The sequence below is a fragment of the Narcine bancroftii genome, chromosome 13, assembly GCF_036971445.1.
Source record: "Narcine bancroftii isolate sNarBan1 chromosome 13, sNarBan1.hap1, whole genome shotgun sequence".
Taxonomy (NCBI): Eukaryota; Metazoa; Chordata; class Chondrichthyes; order Torpediniformes; family Narcinidae; genus Narcine; species Narcine bancroftii.
In genome coordinates, this window is record NC_091481.1 from 43,305,667 (window position 1) to 43,320,782 (window position 15,116).

At 36.9% G+C, this 15,116-nt stretch overlaps 1 protein-coding gene across 1 annotated transcript in view; it reads right to left on the reverse strand.

The window, feature by feature from the left end:
- cfap54 (cilia and flagella associated protein 54) overlaps window positions 1-15,116 on the reverse strand; it is a 1,315,566-nt gene that overhangs the window by 256,456 nt on the left and 1,043,994 nt on the right. Inside the window, exon 35 of the mRNA XM_069909968.1 lies at window positions 4,149-4,294. Coding sequence (XP_069766069.1) covers window positions 4,149-4,294 — 146 coding nt within the window. The remainder of the gene's footprint in view (window positions 1-4,148; window positions 4,295-15,116) is intronic.

The window sequence follows — 15,116 nt, forward strand, 5'->3', positions numbered from 1 at the left end:
TTGAGAAAGTAGATGAAGAGAAGGCTGTGGATGTTGTCTACATGGACTTTAGTAAAGCTTTTGACAAGGTCCCACATGGGAGGTTAGTAAGGAAGGTTCAGACACTAGGTGTCCATGGAGAGGATGTAAACTCCGATTGGAAATTGGCTGAATGGGAGAAGACAGAGAGTGGGGGTGGATGATGCTTCTCAGACTGGAGGCCTGTAACTAGTGGTGTGCCTCAGGGATCAGTGCTGGGACCATTGTTGGTTGTTGTCTATATCAATGATCTGGATGATAATGTGGGAAATTGGATCAGCAAGTTTGCTGATGACACTAAGATTGAGGGCGTTGTTGACAGTGAGGAAGGCTTTCAAAGATTGCAGTGGGATCTAAACCAACTGGCAAAATGGGATGAAAAAATGGCAGATGGAATTTAATGCAGACAAGTGTGAAGTGTTGAATTTTGGAAGGGTACTGAGGAGTGTGGAGGAACAAAGGGATCTTGATATACTGATACATAATTTCCTGAAAGTGGCATCACAGGTGGATAGGGTTATAAATTAAGCTTTTGGCATCTTGGCCGTCATAAATCAAAGTATTGAGTACAGGAGTTGGGATGTTATGGTGGTTGTACAAGACATTGGTGAAGCCAAATATGGAAGGATATCAGTAAGATTGAAAGAGTGCAGAGATTTACTAGGATGTTGCCGGGTCTTCAGGAGTTGAGTTACAGGGAAAGATTAAACAGGTTAGGACTTTATTTCTTGGAGCGTATAAGAATGAGGGGAAATTTGAAAGAGATTTACAAGATTATGAGGAGAATAGACTGGGTAAATGGGAGTAAGCTCTTTCCAATTAGATTGGGAGAGATAAATATGAGAGGACATGTCTTTAGGGTGAAAAGTTTAGGGGGAACTTCTTCACTCAAAGAGTGGTGGGAGTATGGAATGAGCTGCAATTTGACATGGTAAACGTGGGTTGACTCTTAAGTTTTAAGAATAAATTGGATAGATAGATGGGAGAGGTCTGGAGAGTTATGGAATGGGTGCAGGTCAGTGGGCCTAGCAGAATGATGTTTTGGCACAGACTAGAAGGGCCGAATAGCCTGTTTTCTGTGCTGTAGTTTTCTATGGTTCTAAATCTCCTTTGAATGCTCTCTAGAGTTTTTCCATTTTCTGTAATGAGGTGACCAGAATTGAACACAAAATTCCAAATGTGGTCTAATCAAGGTCTTATCAAGCTGTAACATTATCTCACTGCTCTTGAACTTGATCCCATGCTAAATGAAAGCCATCACACCATTGCCTTCTTAACCACACTGTACAGCAGCTTTGAGTGCCTGATGGACAAGGACCCCAAGATTTCTCAGTTCGTTCACACCACTCAGAGTCCTCCCATTAATATTGTATTCTGCTTTCAAATGTAACCTACCGACATGGACCATTTTTTCTCAGTTAAACTCCATCTGCCACTTATCAGCTCAGTTCTGCATCCATTGTAATCTCTGGCAACCCTCCATATTATCCATAATACCACCCACTTTCATGTCATCTGCAAACTTACCAACTCACCCTTCCACTTCCTCATCCCTGTGAAGCCCCACTAGTTACCAAACTCCATACAGAATATGAACCATCTCCAACCACCCTCTGCCTTCTCTGGGCAAGCCCATTCTGTATCCACAAAGCAAGGTCTCCTTGGATTCCATCTCTCCTTACTTTCTGAATAACTTTTGCATAGGGAAACTTATGTCAGAAATTTGTCAGTTGTGTCAGAAATGTAAAAATAGGAGCATACATATTTGTTTATGGCTTAAAAGGCTGGCCACTCTCTTGACATGCAGTGGTGTCTGGTAATTTGTGAAAATAATTGAAGCTTCAGGGAACTTACAGCAAATTCCAGATCACTGTCGGTGGAAAGGCTGCCTCAGGAACCAATCAGACACTTCTGCCTCAGGGGCAACTGTGCACCAGTGCTCCCTGATGTGAACCACTGAATGGTGTTTTAATTTGCAATCAGACTTTGGAACACCATGCTCACCATTCAATATATGCTCAGGTATCGATTTCCATTAATCAAAACAAAATGTGCATTTTCGGTTGTTGAAGTGATGAACGTAAGCTCGATTTTGACATGTAAGATAAATTTGGATAGGTACATGGAAGGAAAGAGTATGGAGGGCTACCGTCTGGGTGCAGGTCAATGGGACTAGAGAGAAAAATAGTTCAACATGGACTCAGATGGGCTGAGGGCCTGTTTCTATGCTGTAGTGTTCTATGCTGTAGTGTTCTATGGTAATGATGGGTTTTCCAAATTTATAACAATATTTATCCTAAACATGGAATATTAGGGGCAGTTCTGATTGCAACATGAAAAGATTCACAAGTATGTTGGTAGGACTAGACTGTTTAAGTTATAAGGGGGAGTTGGATAGGCTGGGACTGTTTTCCCTGGAGCAAAGGAAGCTCAAGGGTGACCTTAACACCCATTCCATAAGTTGGCAAAATTAAGAAGGGCAGATTGTCAGTCTTTTTCCAAAAGTATGGAAGTCTAACACAAGGGGACATTGGGTTAAGGGAAAAGATTCAAAGGGGATCTGAGAGGCACGTTTTATACCCAGAAGGCCAAGGGTATATAGAATAAGCAGCCAGAGGAAGCAGTAGAGATGGGGACAACTAAAATGTTTTAAAAAAGGCAGATAAATGGAAAGGAAAGGTTTTGAGGAATATAAGCTAAACACACGCAAAAGGAAATGAGCTTAGATCAGCATCTTTGTCACCATGTGAGTATTGTGCTTTAGAGCCTGTTTCCATGATCTTTATGAATCCATGCAGTTAATTTTTGAGTGTCCATTGGATTGAACAGTTAAGTTAGAGACAGTTACTTCATTTTTCAGAAGGTCTTTGTTAAGGCAATGCTCATGAGACTGCTAAACTAGATAGGAGCCTGTGGTATAACAGGAAAGGTACCAGCATGGATCAAAGAATGGCTGACTGGTGGAAAGTAAAGAGTAGGTAACATAGGGCCTTTTCTGGTTGGTTGCCGTGTTCTTCAGGGATCTACCACTTTTCACTAAATACATTGATGATTTGGATGACAGAATTAATGGCTTTATGGCCAAGTTTGTGGGTGATACAAAGTAGGTGGAGAGGCAGGTAGTGTTGAGGAAGCAGGGTGCTGCAGAAGGACCTGAATAGATTGGGAGAATGGGCAAGAAATAGCAGATGGAATACAGCTAGGGAAGTGTTTAGTCAAATACTTTAGTTAAGGTCTACTTTGTAAATGGGGAGAGAATTCATAAAGTGGAGATCCAAAGTAATTTGGGAGTCTTAGTGCAGGATTCCAGAAAGGTTAACTTGCGGGTTGAGTTGGTAGTAAGGAAGGCAAATGCAACATGAGCATTCATTTCGAGGGGACTTGAATATGTAAGTAATGATGTAATGCTGAGGTTTTGTCCAGTGTTGGTGAGACCACATTTGGAGAACCTTGAGCAGTTTTGTGCTCCATATCTAAGGAATGATGTGCTGGCGTTGGAGAGGGTCCACAGGAGGTTTATGAGAATTATCCCAGTGTTGAGAGGGTTAACATTTGAGAAGTGTTTAATGGCTGTACTCACTGGAATTTATAAAAATGATGAGGGCCTTTATTGAAACCTACCAAATATTGCAAGGGCTGGATAGAGGGGATGTGGAGAAGATGTTTCCAGTAGTTGGAAAGTCCAGCACCAGAGGGCACGCCTCAGAATAAAACATCATCATTTTAGAATACAGTGGTGTATCTGTGAAATTCGCTGCCTGTTGGAGACCATCATTGGATAAGTTTAAAGTGGGGATGATAATTTCTTGATAAGCGTGTCAAAGGTTAAGGGAGAAGACAAGAGAATGGGATTGAAAGGAAAATACATGAGCCACGATTTGAATGGTGGAGCAGACTCTATGGACAGTATAGGCTAATTCTCTTCCTATGTCTTTTGGTCTTATAACACCCCTTTTCAAACCTCAGCATCAAATGCCTTCATGGCAGTAATGATCAACGGGTACATTTCATAGTTCCAGTGTCCAGACTTGCAACCACAATAAAGACTATATCCTCATTGATCAACCAATGTTCACTGAACAGAAACACACAGAAATGAAGTGTTTAACAGCATTGCGTCGGAGTACAACCTGATGTTACTTCCGATGATTCTTCATTGGTTCCGTCCATGTGTAGTTGAAGTTCTAACATTGTTTCAGAATCACCACGCTCTGTATCAACAAGAAGAGCACCAGAACTATGGAGAGTGAAGAGATCAGGGTCCAGAAAGGAGTATCTGTAAACGACAAGAAGGAAACAATCTATTAAATCATCTGCTTTTTTGTGTTTCATTTCCTTGAGGACGATGAATCTGAAACAGTTGATATAGATATTTACATTAGTAATAATTCTGCAAAGTCCTCATCAAGTCATTTATACCACGAAGATTGGTTATTTGATCTGTGATTGGTTATTATGAAATGCCAACAGCTCCTGGAACTTGAGCCTCAATCATTGAGTGTGTGAAAGCCTGAAGTATCAGCACTCTCCAGCCCTCTGCTGATTAGGCATCCACACCAGATCAGAAGCAATTTTGGAGTCTTCTGAGACTCGGTATTCCAACGATAGAATTTGATATCATTCTGATCATGACTGTACAAATATCGGCATTCCTCAGTCCATCGCACCTGGAAGGTTGAATTAATGTTCCAAGACGACAGCCTCTTGTGGCTCCTGTTTAACTCTCGTGTAACATAAAAAGTTGCGTCTTTGGTTGTTCCACAAAATATTTCCCTATCTCCTGCTGAGTGTATTGATTCTTCACTGTTGCTGTGTACTACGTGGAACATTGAACAGTAACAGCACAGAAAAATAACCATATCTGTGCCAACCAGGATGCCAATTTATACTGATCCCATCTGCCTGCAAACAAACACACTCCTCCTGAAAGAGCTCAGCGTGTCAAATGGGAGCAAAATAATGGTTGAAATTTTAAACCACAATTCTTCCTTGTGATGGAGAAAATATGTGTTAGGGTGAGAGGGTAGGAGTGGTGAGGAAGGGGGAATTGGTGAGCCAGGAAGAGGTGGGACACAATGCTCAGAGGCAGATGCCAAACAAGGAAGAGAGAGGCAAGAAAAACAAAGGGATCAGGTGGAGGAAGATAAGTCACACAGGGTGGAGTGAGTGACAAAAGCTGCCAGTGATGGAATCTGACAAGCAGAGAAGATAGAATCATGATGTAAATAGAGATTAGAGAGTGGAAAAGGTAGTGGAGAGAGAGTGGGAGAATCCAGTGGGAGAAAGGTGTGGAGGGATGGAACCAAAGAGGAATGAGAATGCGTGGGATGGATGAGGAAAGTGACAATAAGAAAAGGGGAGGGGAAGAGCGGAAGGAGAGATAGGGGGTTCATGACCTTAAATGTAGACATTCTATGTTCATCCTATTGGGCAGTTGACTGCACAGGCAGAATTGAGCAGGAGAGCCCATGGTACAGCAGTTGAGACCACAATGGGGTGGGGGAGGAGTTGGCTTGTCTCGACTGGGAATACAGTCAACATGGTGGCACAGTTAAAGAATATAGTGGCAGACTTTCAAAGATATTTTACATGGCATTCAATAAAAGTTATTCCAGTTATAAGCAAAGTCAATTAGCATGGGGTGAGCAGCCTTCCATATCGAAGGAAATAAAGAAAGGCATCAAACTAAATCACCAAGAGTGGTGGGAAACTGAAAGATTGGGAAAACATTAAAAAGCAACAATCACTGAGCAAAAAAAAAGAGGATAAATTGTGAAATACAACTCACAGAAAATATAAAAACAGTTAATAAAAGTTTATATTATTATATAAAACAAATAAGGTGAATAGAGGTCCTTTGGAAAATAAGGGGGAATTAATACTGAGTAACGTGGAAATAGCTGAGGCTTTGAATGACTATTTTGTGTCAGTATTACGATATAATAAAATATTAACATTTAAAACAGAGAAAATGATATTACTGTCTAAGCAGAAATATTATGAACTAGGGAAACATTCACATAAAGTCTTAGCTTGGCAATTAAAAGCGGAACAATCTTCTAGAACAATTAATGCAATACAACAGAATAACAATGAAGTGACACATAAACCACAAAGAATCAATGATGTATTAAGGAGTTTTATGCATTTATATACATCTGAATCATTACATGATGAGGACAAATGAATATTTGTCACAATTATTATTACAAAACATAACTCAAGAAGGTAAAGATGATTTAGATAGTCTTTTTACTGAACAAGAGGTTTATGATGCACTTAATAATTCATAAAATAATAAATCTCCAGGAGGGTTCCCAGTTGAACTTTATAAAGAATTTAAAGATTTATTGATTCTATTATTTATGAAAGTAATAGAACAAGCTTTTAAACAACATTATCTTCCAGAATAATTACTGTATTAATTAGTTTTTTTTTTAAAAGATAGAGACCCATTAAAATCAGCTTCCTATAGACCTATGTATTTATTGAATGTTGATTATAAAATTATAGCAAAAGTATTAGCAAATAGGATTAATGAGTATCTTCCTAAATTGATAACTATGGTCCAGATGGGTTTTGTTAAAAATAATCCATTTAGCGCAGAAGAAGGAAGATTTGAGTGTTATAATAGCTTTAGATGCAAAAAATGCTTTTGATAGATTAGAATGGGATTTTCTATTTAAGGTTTTAAGTAAATTTGGCTTTGGTGTAAATTTTATAAATTGGATTAAGGCACTATATAGAAATCCTAAAGCTAAGGTAATACAAATGGGCAGATAATGTTGACAGGATTTCAACGTTTGAGTTACTGGGAAAGGTTGTGCAGACTGGGGCTTTTTTCTCTGGAGCGTAGAAGATTGAGAGGGGACTTGATAGAGGTGTTTAAGATTTTAAAAGGGACGGACAGAGTAAACGTGGATATGCTTTTTCAATTAAGAGTGGGGGAGATTCAAACTAGAGGGCATGGTTTAAGATTGAAGGGGGAAAATTATAAGGGGAACATGAGGGGAAATTTCTTTACGCAAAGGGTGGTGGAGATGTGGAATGAGCTTCCGACAGACATGGTCGAGGTGGGATCATTGGTTACATTTAAGGAAAGACTAGATAGTTACATGGATAGGAGAGGACTGGAAGGGTATGGACCGGGTGCTGGTCAGTGGGACTAGGAGGGAGGGGATTTGTTACAGCATGGACTAGTAGGGCTTGTTCTAAGTGGTTATATGGTTACATGGTTATATTGCAATCTTTTTAACTAACTAGATCTAATAGGCAGGGATGTTCTTTATCACCAGTTTTGTTTGCTTTAGTTAAAGAGCCATTTGCAAAAAAAATTCAAGATGAACGACAGTTGACAGTTAAATCAAACTCTACATAAAATTAGTTTATTTGCTGGCAATGTCTTAGTTTGTTTAACTCAACCATAATTATCATTGCCAAGACTTTATAGTCAGTTGTTAGAATATGGGAAAATTTCAGGGAATTGGTTCAAGGAGATTATTCACAGTGTTGATAAAAAGTTCAATTTAAATGGACAAATAAGATTAAATATTTAGTGCAATGGAATATATATTTGTGAGATACTTGGTAAAATTAGAGTAGGTTACATACATACACACATTTTAAAACAGATCTTATTCAAAATACTGAAGAATTCATATTCAGTGGACTTTACAGAAACTAAGGAGAATGCTATGTACATTTCACAAGTAGGTGCTAATTGAAATTTTGTCATAAAATGAATAGACCATTGTTTTGGAATGGAGACACTCTGGCTGTTTGCAAGTATCTTTAGTGCTCACAGAAAGGTTATCCTGGGTTTTGTTTACCTAAAGCAACAGATGAGAGCAGAAGGATAACTCCTGTGGTTTGCTGAAGAAGGTGAGGGGTTTTGTGGCAAAGGAGAGAGTCACATGGGCTTTCTAGCAGTCTCAGTTGGAGGGAGAGAGAGAGAGAGAGAGAGAGAGAGAGAGAGAGAGAGAGAGAGAGAGAGAGAGAGAGAGAGAGAGAGAGAGAGGTGAAGCAGGCTCTCTCACCCAGTGTGTTTGTGACACTGAAAGCAGCTGAACAGTACAAGCCAGGAAGCTTGTTGGAACTGAAGAAAGGCTCCAGAGTGGTGGATGGCTGGAAGTGTGAACAGAAAGGAACTCTGTGATAGCCTGAAAGAAAGAGATTATCATCTGCAGAACCCTGATGGGGCAAGTGGTATCTCAGTTGTGGAAATCCTGGAATAACAAATCTCCCTACGAGAACCTTCCTGAGCGATAAACATTTACCTTTCAAGCACCAAAGCCTGGTGGACTTTATACATGTTAAATTCTGTGGATAGTTTAAGAATTGCCTGCAACCAGTGAATTTGGAAGAAGGAGAAGTGAGATTGAACTGTGAACCAAATAACTTTTCTTACATTTACATATACATCACATACACGTGCGCATAGAATTAGAAGGGGGTTAAGTTGGGTTTAGTTAAGTTAATAGAGATAAGTTAAATTTTGATTCTGTTTTCAAGTTTAAAGATAATTAAAACAATTTTTGTTTAAGTAACCATTCGTCGTGTTGAATATCTATTGCTCCTGGGTTTTGGGGTCCTTTGGGCTCGTAACATTAGGCATATGTATTGATAGTAATTTGAAAAATTACAATAGATAAAGCTGCTCCGATATTAAAACATTTGCTTAATATTTGGAACAGTTAAGTTAGAAATCTTCTTTCAATTAAAATGCCATTAATTAATTCTTTATTAATTTTTTTCCAAAGATAACTTTAAAAAAAAATAAGGAACATTAAAGGAATTTCAAAATTGGGAGATCGTTACAATAATGGTAGATTGATGTTTTTTGATCAATTAAAAATTAAATATGATATTCCTTGCCATTCGTTATTTTCAGTTAAGATCCTATTTAAGAGAGAAATTATGATCTGCAATGGTTTTAAAAAATCTTTCAAATTTAGAGCAAATTATAGTTGATGAAAAGATTAAAAAAAAATTTCAATTGCGTAAATTTTGTTATAAGAACAAACACCTAAAGTAGGTTTGTTTAATTCAAAAGAAAGATGGAAATGAGATCTAGATATGGTAATAGATCAGCAGGACGGGCAAAATTTATGCAAAGAAGCTATGTCTAATACTATTAATGTAAGATATAGATTACTCCATTATAATTTTTCTTACACAAATTATATATCAATTACAAATTATATATATAAAATTGATTAGATGAACATCAAATTTATCTGATCAATGCTTTAGATGTGGAAAAGAAATTGGATTTTTTTTTCATTCCACGTGGTCTTGTTTGAAGGTTCATTTTTTCTGGGTTTCTGTTCGTAAGTTTTTGCATCAAATAACTGGAGTAATTTTTCTGTTAAACCCTGAATTGTTAGGAAACTCCTAAATTACTTTTGTCAGATTCTTAATTAAAATTTGTTGTTAGTTTTAGTAATATAGCAAGAAATCTGATTTTTCATTAACATTAGAAAGATGGCATGGCGAGATTCAAAGTTGTATTCCTTTAGAAAAAAATTACCTATAATTTGAGGGGTAAATATTTCTTATTTCTACAAATTTGGAGCCCATATTCTCGAATTATGAGGTTAAAATTATAATTTATTCTTTTGAATTCTCCTGACCAGTGAAGTTTTCCCTGAATGAATAATAACTATGATCTTTTTGGGATCCTTGAGTGTCATCTGATGCAATCTGAATCAATCAACATGTAGAAATGATATTATGGATGTTAGTTATGGGATTAGATTAGGTTTGGGGGGAGGGGGGCTTTAGAGGGTTTTTTCAGTTTTTTAATTTATATTTTCAGCATATATTTGTTAACATTGTAATATTGTTTGTTATTATGTTGATTAAATAAAAATATTCAAGAAAAAATAAAGAAATAGTGGTGAGCAAACATGTGGGTCTGAAGGTAGACATATTCCCTGGACCAGATGCAATGCATCCCTGTAAGTAAAAGAACTACTGGAAGTTAAAGAAGAAGCGTTTGTAATAATTTACCAAAATTCTCTCAACCCTGCACAAGTCCTGGTGAACTGGAAGACAGCAAATGTCACATCACTGTTTTAAAAACAATATAGGTAAAAGGCTGGTAACTTTCGGCCAGTTACCTTAATGGTTGTTGATAGGAAAATGCCTGAAACATGAAGGAAAAAAATAGCAAGATATCTCAATAGAAATTATTCCCTCAGGCAGACCCAGCATTGGGGGAAACACAAATCTCTGCAGATGCTGTGATATATATATATATATATATATATATAGATAGATATCTATCTATCTATCTATCTATCCTGAGCCCTTCTTCGAGGAATAAACAAAGAAAAGTAGAAAAACAAAAAAAACAGGAAATCTCAGTATTGAGACAGTGCTGGCTGGGGGAGGAGTCCAGATTAACAAGAGGTGTTAATTGGATATAAGGGGAAAAGAAGAATCGAATTTTTTTGGTTTGAAAGGAGACAAAGAAAAGGGTGAGGACAGATCTGGGGGAAGAAGGGGGGTTGGGTTTTAATGAAAGTCAGAGAATTCAACATTAATGCCATCAAGTTGGAAGGTGCCCAGCCAGAAGAGCTAATTGTTCCCCAATTTGAGGTGGTCTCAGTCTGTGCAAGAGACCATGGACTGACATGTCAGCAAGGGAATGGGATAGGGAATTGAGATGGGAGATCACTGGGAGATCCATGTTATGCAGCGGACAGAGTCGAGGTGCTCAACAAAGTGATCTCCCAGTCTGCTCCCAGTTTCTCCAGATGCAGTAGATGACCCCTGCAGATTCACAAGTGAAATGTTGCTTTATTTGGAAGGAATGTTTGGGTAGTGGTGAGTGAGGAGGTGTGGGGCACAAGTGGAGCATCTCCTGCAGTCACAGGGGTAGTTACCAAAAGTACAATTGGTTGGGAGAGAGGAGGGGACAAGAAAGTCATGGAGGAAGTGGTCCCTATGGAAGGCTGAGGGGAGGAGGGGAATATGGCAGAAATTGCAGAGGAGGATGTGTTGGATGTGAAGGCTAGTGGGGTGGTAGGAGAGGACAAGGGGAATCCTGACCTTGTTGCGTGGGGGTGGAGAGCAGGGATTCAAGAAGGGAAAGTAATGTTTGACAAATTTACTGGAGTTTTTCAAAGATCACTGGAGAGAGGGGAATAGGTGGGCATTATGTTCTTGGATTTCCAAGGTGACAGATGAAAGGCTTTCCTATAAGATAAGGATGCACAGAATAAAAGTATTAGCGTGGATAGAGGATTAGGTAACCAATTGAAGGTAGCAAATTGGGATAAATATGTTTTTCTTGTTGGCAATTGGTGGTGGGCAGAGTGCTGCAGAGATTGAGGCTGGGCCCTCACAGTTCACAATGCAGAGATGCTGGAGGAGATTTTAAAAAATTTCAGGCTGCTTTTTTGGAATGTCAACAACAAGTGGCTTCTAATACAGAAAAAGTGTTGGAGGTGGAAAAATCCGTTAAAAATTGCGAGAACATGAGAAGGAGTTAGAGAGGATAGTAGATTATTTGGAGAATCAAAGTAGAAGGAATAATGTGAAGATTGTTGGTTTGCCCGAAGGTATGGAAGAACAAGATCCTCTTCATTTTTTTACCGAATGGATTCCACAAATACTGGGGCAGGAATTTTTCTCTGGAGGTCTGGTATTGGAAAGAGCTCATAGAGCCTTAAGAAGAAGACCTCTGCCTGGTCAATCACCGAGACCTGTGATAATCGGATGCTTGAATTATTTGGACAGAGAAACGATACTTCGTCTAGCAGTGCAAATTGCGAGACAACGACAAGCTCCGTTAATGATAGTTGAGTTTTTTTCTATCCTGATTTGAGTCAAGAGGTTATTCAGCATCAGCGTCGATTTAATCCAGTTAAAGAAGTTTTGTGGCGTAAAGGCTATAAGTCTACTTTTCGCTATCCAGCAGTGTTGAAGGTGTTTTGTGGAGACTTTCAATCTCGGTTTTTTGAGAATGAGAGTGAAGCAATGATTTTTGCTGATTCGTTGCCAGATGTAAGAGGACAAAGACGTAGTCCACCATTGTCTCCTAAAGAAAAATCTGGTTGTTCTGGAAATGGAAGAAATGGTAGAAATGGGAGAAATGGGAATGGAAAGAGTCCAATTCCTCTTGAAATGGGGTCACCGAATTTGGAATCTCTTGGATGAATAGAAGAACTTTATTATTCTTACTTTATTTTTATGTTATTATGATATTTTGTTGTCATTCTTTGTTTGGCTGGGGAGGGAGAGATTTGGTCTATGTTCTATTAGTCATCAGCCACTGGTGGGTGATCCACACCCAAGTTTTGTTTGGGGATTACTACCTCTCGGTAGTTTTCTTTTGAGTTTTTTTTAACTTTTTTTTTTCATTTTATTTTATTTAGTTTCTAATTTGTGGTTTCTTTTTCTCCTATTGGAGGGCATATTTACGTTGATTTGAATCTTTATATATCGATATTAGTTTTTTGTAATATTAGTGGATATGTCAAAGTTGAAGTTTGCTACTTTTAATGTTCGGGGTTTAAACAGTCCGATTAAGCGTAAGCGTATTTTGGCGTATATTAAGAAAATGAAAATTGATATCGCTTTTTTACAAGAAACACATCTGAATGTAAAAGAAAGTATGAAATTGAAGAGGGATTGGGTAGGACATGTATATTCTTCTTCATTTAATTCCAGGGCTAAAGGTGTAGCAATTTTGATACATAAGAATTTATCTTTTGAATTACAATCAATGGAGGAAAAGGCAGGATGTATTCATAAATTAAATTGTAAGATTTTTAGTGAATTGTGGACTTTACTTAATATTTATGCCCAAAATGAAGATGATGAAATATTTATTTCAGATGCATTTCTATATCTGGGTCAGGCTAATGAGAATGTTTTAGTTGGTGGTGATTTTAATTGTGTTTTGGAACCTTTATTTGATAAATCTCCGATGAAAGTTAAGAAATCTAAAATGGCAGTTCAGGTTTTAGTGTTGATGAAAGATCTCAATTTAGTGGATATTTGGAGACATCTTAACCCAACAGAGAAGGATTTCTCCTTTTATTCAGCTCGACATGAATCGTTTTCAAGGATTGACTTTTTTTTAGTATTGGCATATCTACAGGGGAAAATACAACAAGCGGAATATAAAAGTAGGGTGATTTCGGATCATTCTTTGTTATACTTTACATATATAACTTCTGAGAAAGTTCAAGTGGCTTATTGTTGGAGGTTTAATATAATGCTGTTGAAAAATGCGGAATTTATTGATTTTTTTGAAAGAACAAATTAATTTTTTTTTAAAGAAAATTCTAATTCTGTTCAAAGTAAATTTGTAGTATGGGATGCTATGAAAGCTTATTTGAGAGGACAAATAATTAGTTATACTTCTAAAATAAAAAAAGAATCGATTAAACCAGAGTCTTGAGTTAGAGAAACGGATTAGTGAGTTAGAAAAGGAATTTCAGAGAGATGTTACAGAAGATCAGAAAATAGAATTGTCCAGTTTGAAATTGGAATATAATACTTTGCAATCTTATCAATTTGAGTGTATGATTATTAGGACTAAACAATGATATTATGAATGGGGAGAGAAAGCACATAAGGTATTGGCATGGCAATTAAAGAAAGAACAGGTTTTGAGGACTATTAATGCTGTTAGCTGGAATTTGTTTATTACATATAAACCTCGTGAGATTAATGATGAATTTCGTTCATTTTATAATAAATTATATACATCTGATGGAAAACAAGAAAACGGATTGATTGATCTTTTTCTATCACAGTTGAACTTACTGACATTAGAGGATGTAGATATACAGGAGTTGGAAGCACCATTTACTGATTCAGAAATTAAAATGGCTATGATGGAAATGCCGAACGGTAAATCACCTGGTGATGATGGATTTTCGGTCGAATTTTATAAAAAAATTTATGATGACCTTTCTACAGTGTTTGGAGATGTACTATGTCAGTTGGAGAACATTATGAATTGCCTGAATCTTGTTCTAGTGCTTTAATTACAGTAATTCCAAAGAAAGATAGAGATCCTTTGAAAGTATCTTCATATCAACTGATTTTGTTGTTGAATGTTGTTGAATTATAGCTAAAATTTTAGCGAATACATTGGCTAAGTTTTTACCTAAGCTGATTCATATGGATCAAACAGGTTTCATAAAGAATAGATATGTCTCGAATAATATTTTACATGTGATTAGTTTGATTAATAGATTTCAACAATCTTCAGACCATCCGATGGTGATATGTTTAGATGCCGAAAAAGTGTTTAATAGAGTTGAGTGGAATTTTCTGTTCAAATTTAAGTTTGGTCCTTTTTTTACTGGTTGGATTAAGGCTTTATTTAGAAAACCGGTAGCGAGAGTATTGACGAATGGTTTGATTTTGGAACCATTTAAACTGACCTGATCTACTCATCAAGGTTGTCCTTTATCATCAGCTTTGTTTGCGTTAGTGATCGAACCTTTGGCACAGTTGATAAGACAGAATACACAGATACAGGGTATGAAAGTTTTAGACGAGGAGTATAAAATTAATTTATTTGCTGATGATGTATTGGTGTACCTAACAAATCCAGCTCAATCACTTTTGCATTTGAAGGAGTGTTTGATGCAATATGGACGTCTTTCTGGATATAAAGTTAATTGGGGAAAAAGCAAAATATTACCGGTGAGTGAAGGAGATTATTCAGTTTATAAGAACATTCTTAATTTGAAATGGACGGATCAAATTAAGTATTTGGGTATAATCATGGATGTCAATTATTAATCTTTATATAAATTAAATTATGTTCCGTTAATAAAAAAAAATTAAAACTGATTTGATTAACTGGAAAGATTTACCTATTAATCTATTGGGTAGAATAATTAGAATTAAGATGAATATTTTTCCACATATACAATATTTATTTCAATGTATTCCATATTTACTTGATAATATATTTTTTCGAGATTTGAATAAAATGGTTAGAGAGTTTTTATGGAGAGGTAAATTTTCAAGAGTAGCTTTGAATAAATTAACTTGGAAATATGAACTAGGGGGATTACGTTTACCACATTTTCAAAATTATTTTGAAGCAGCCCAACTTAAATTTA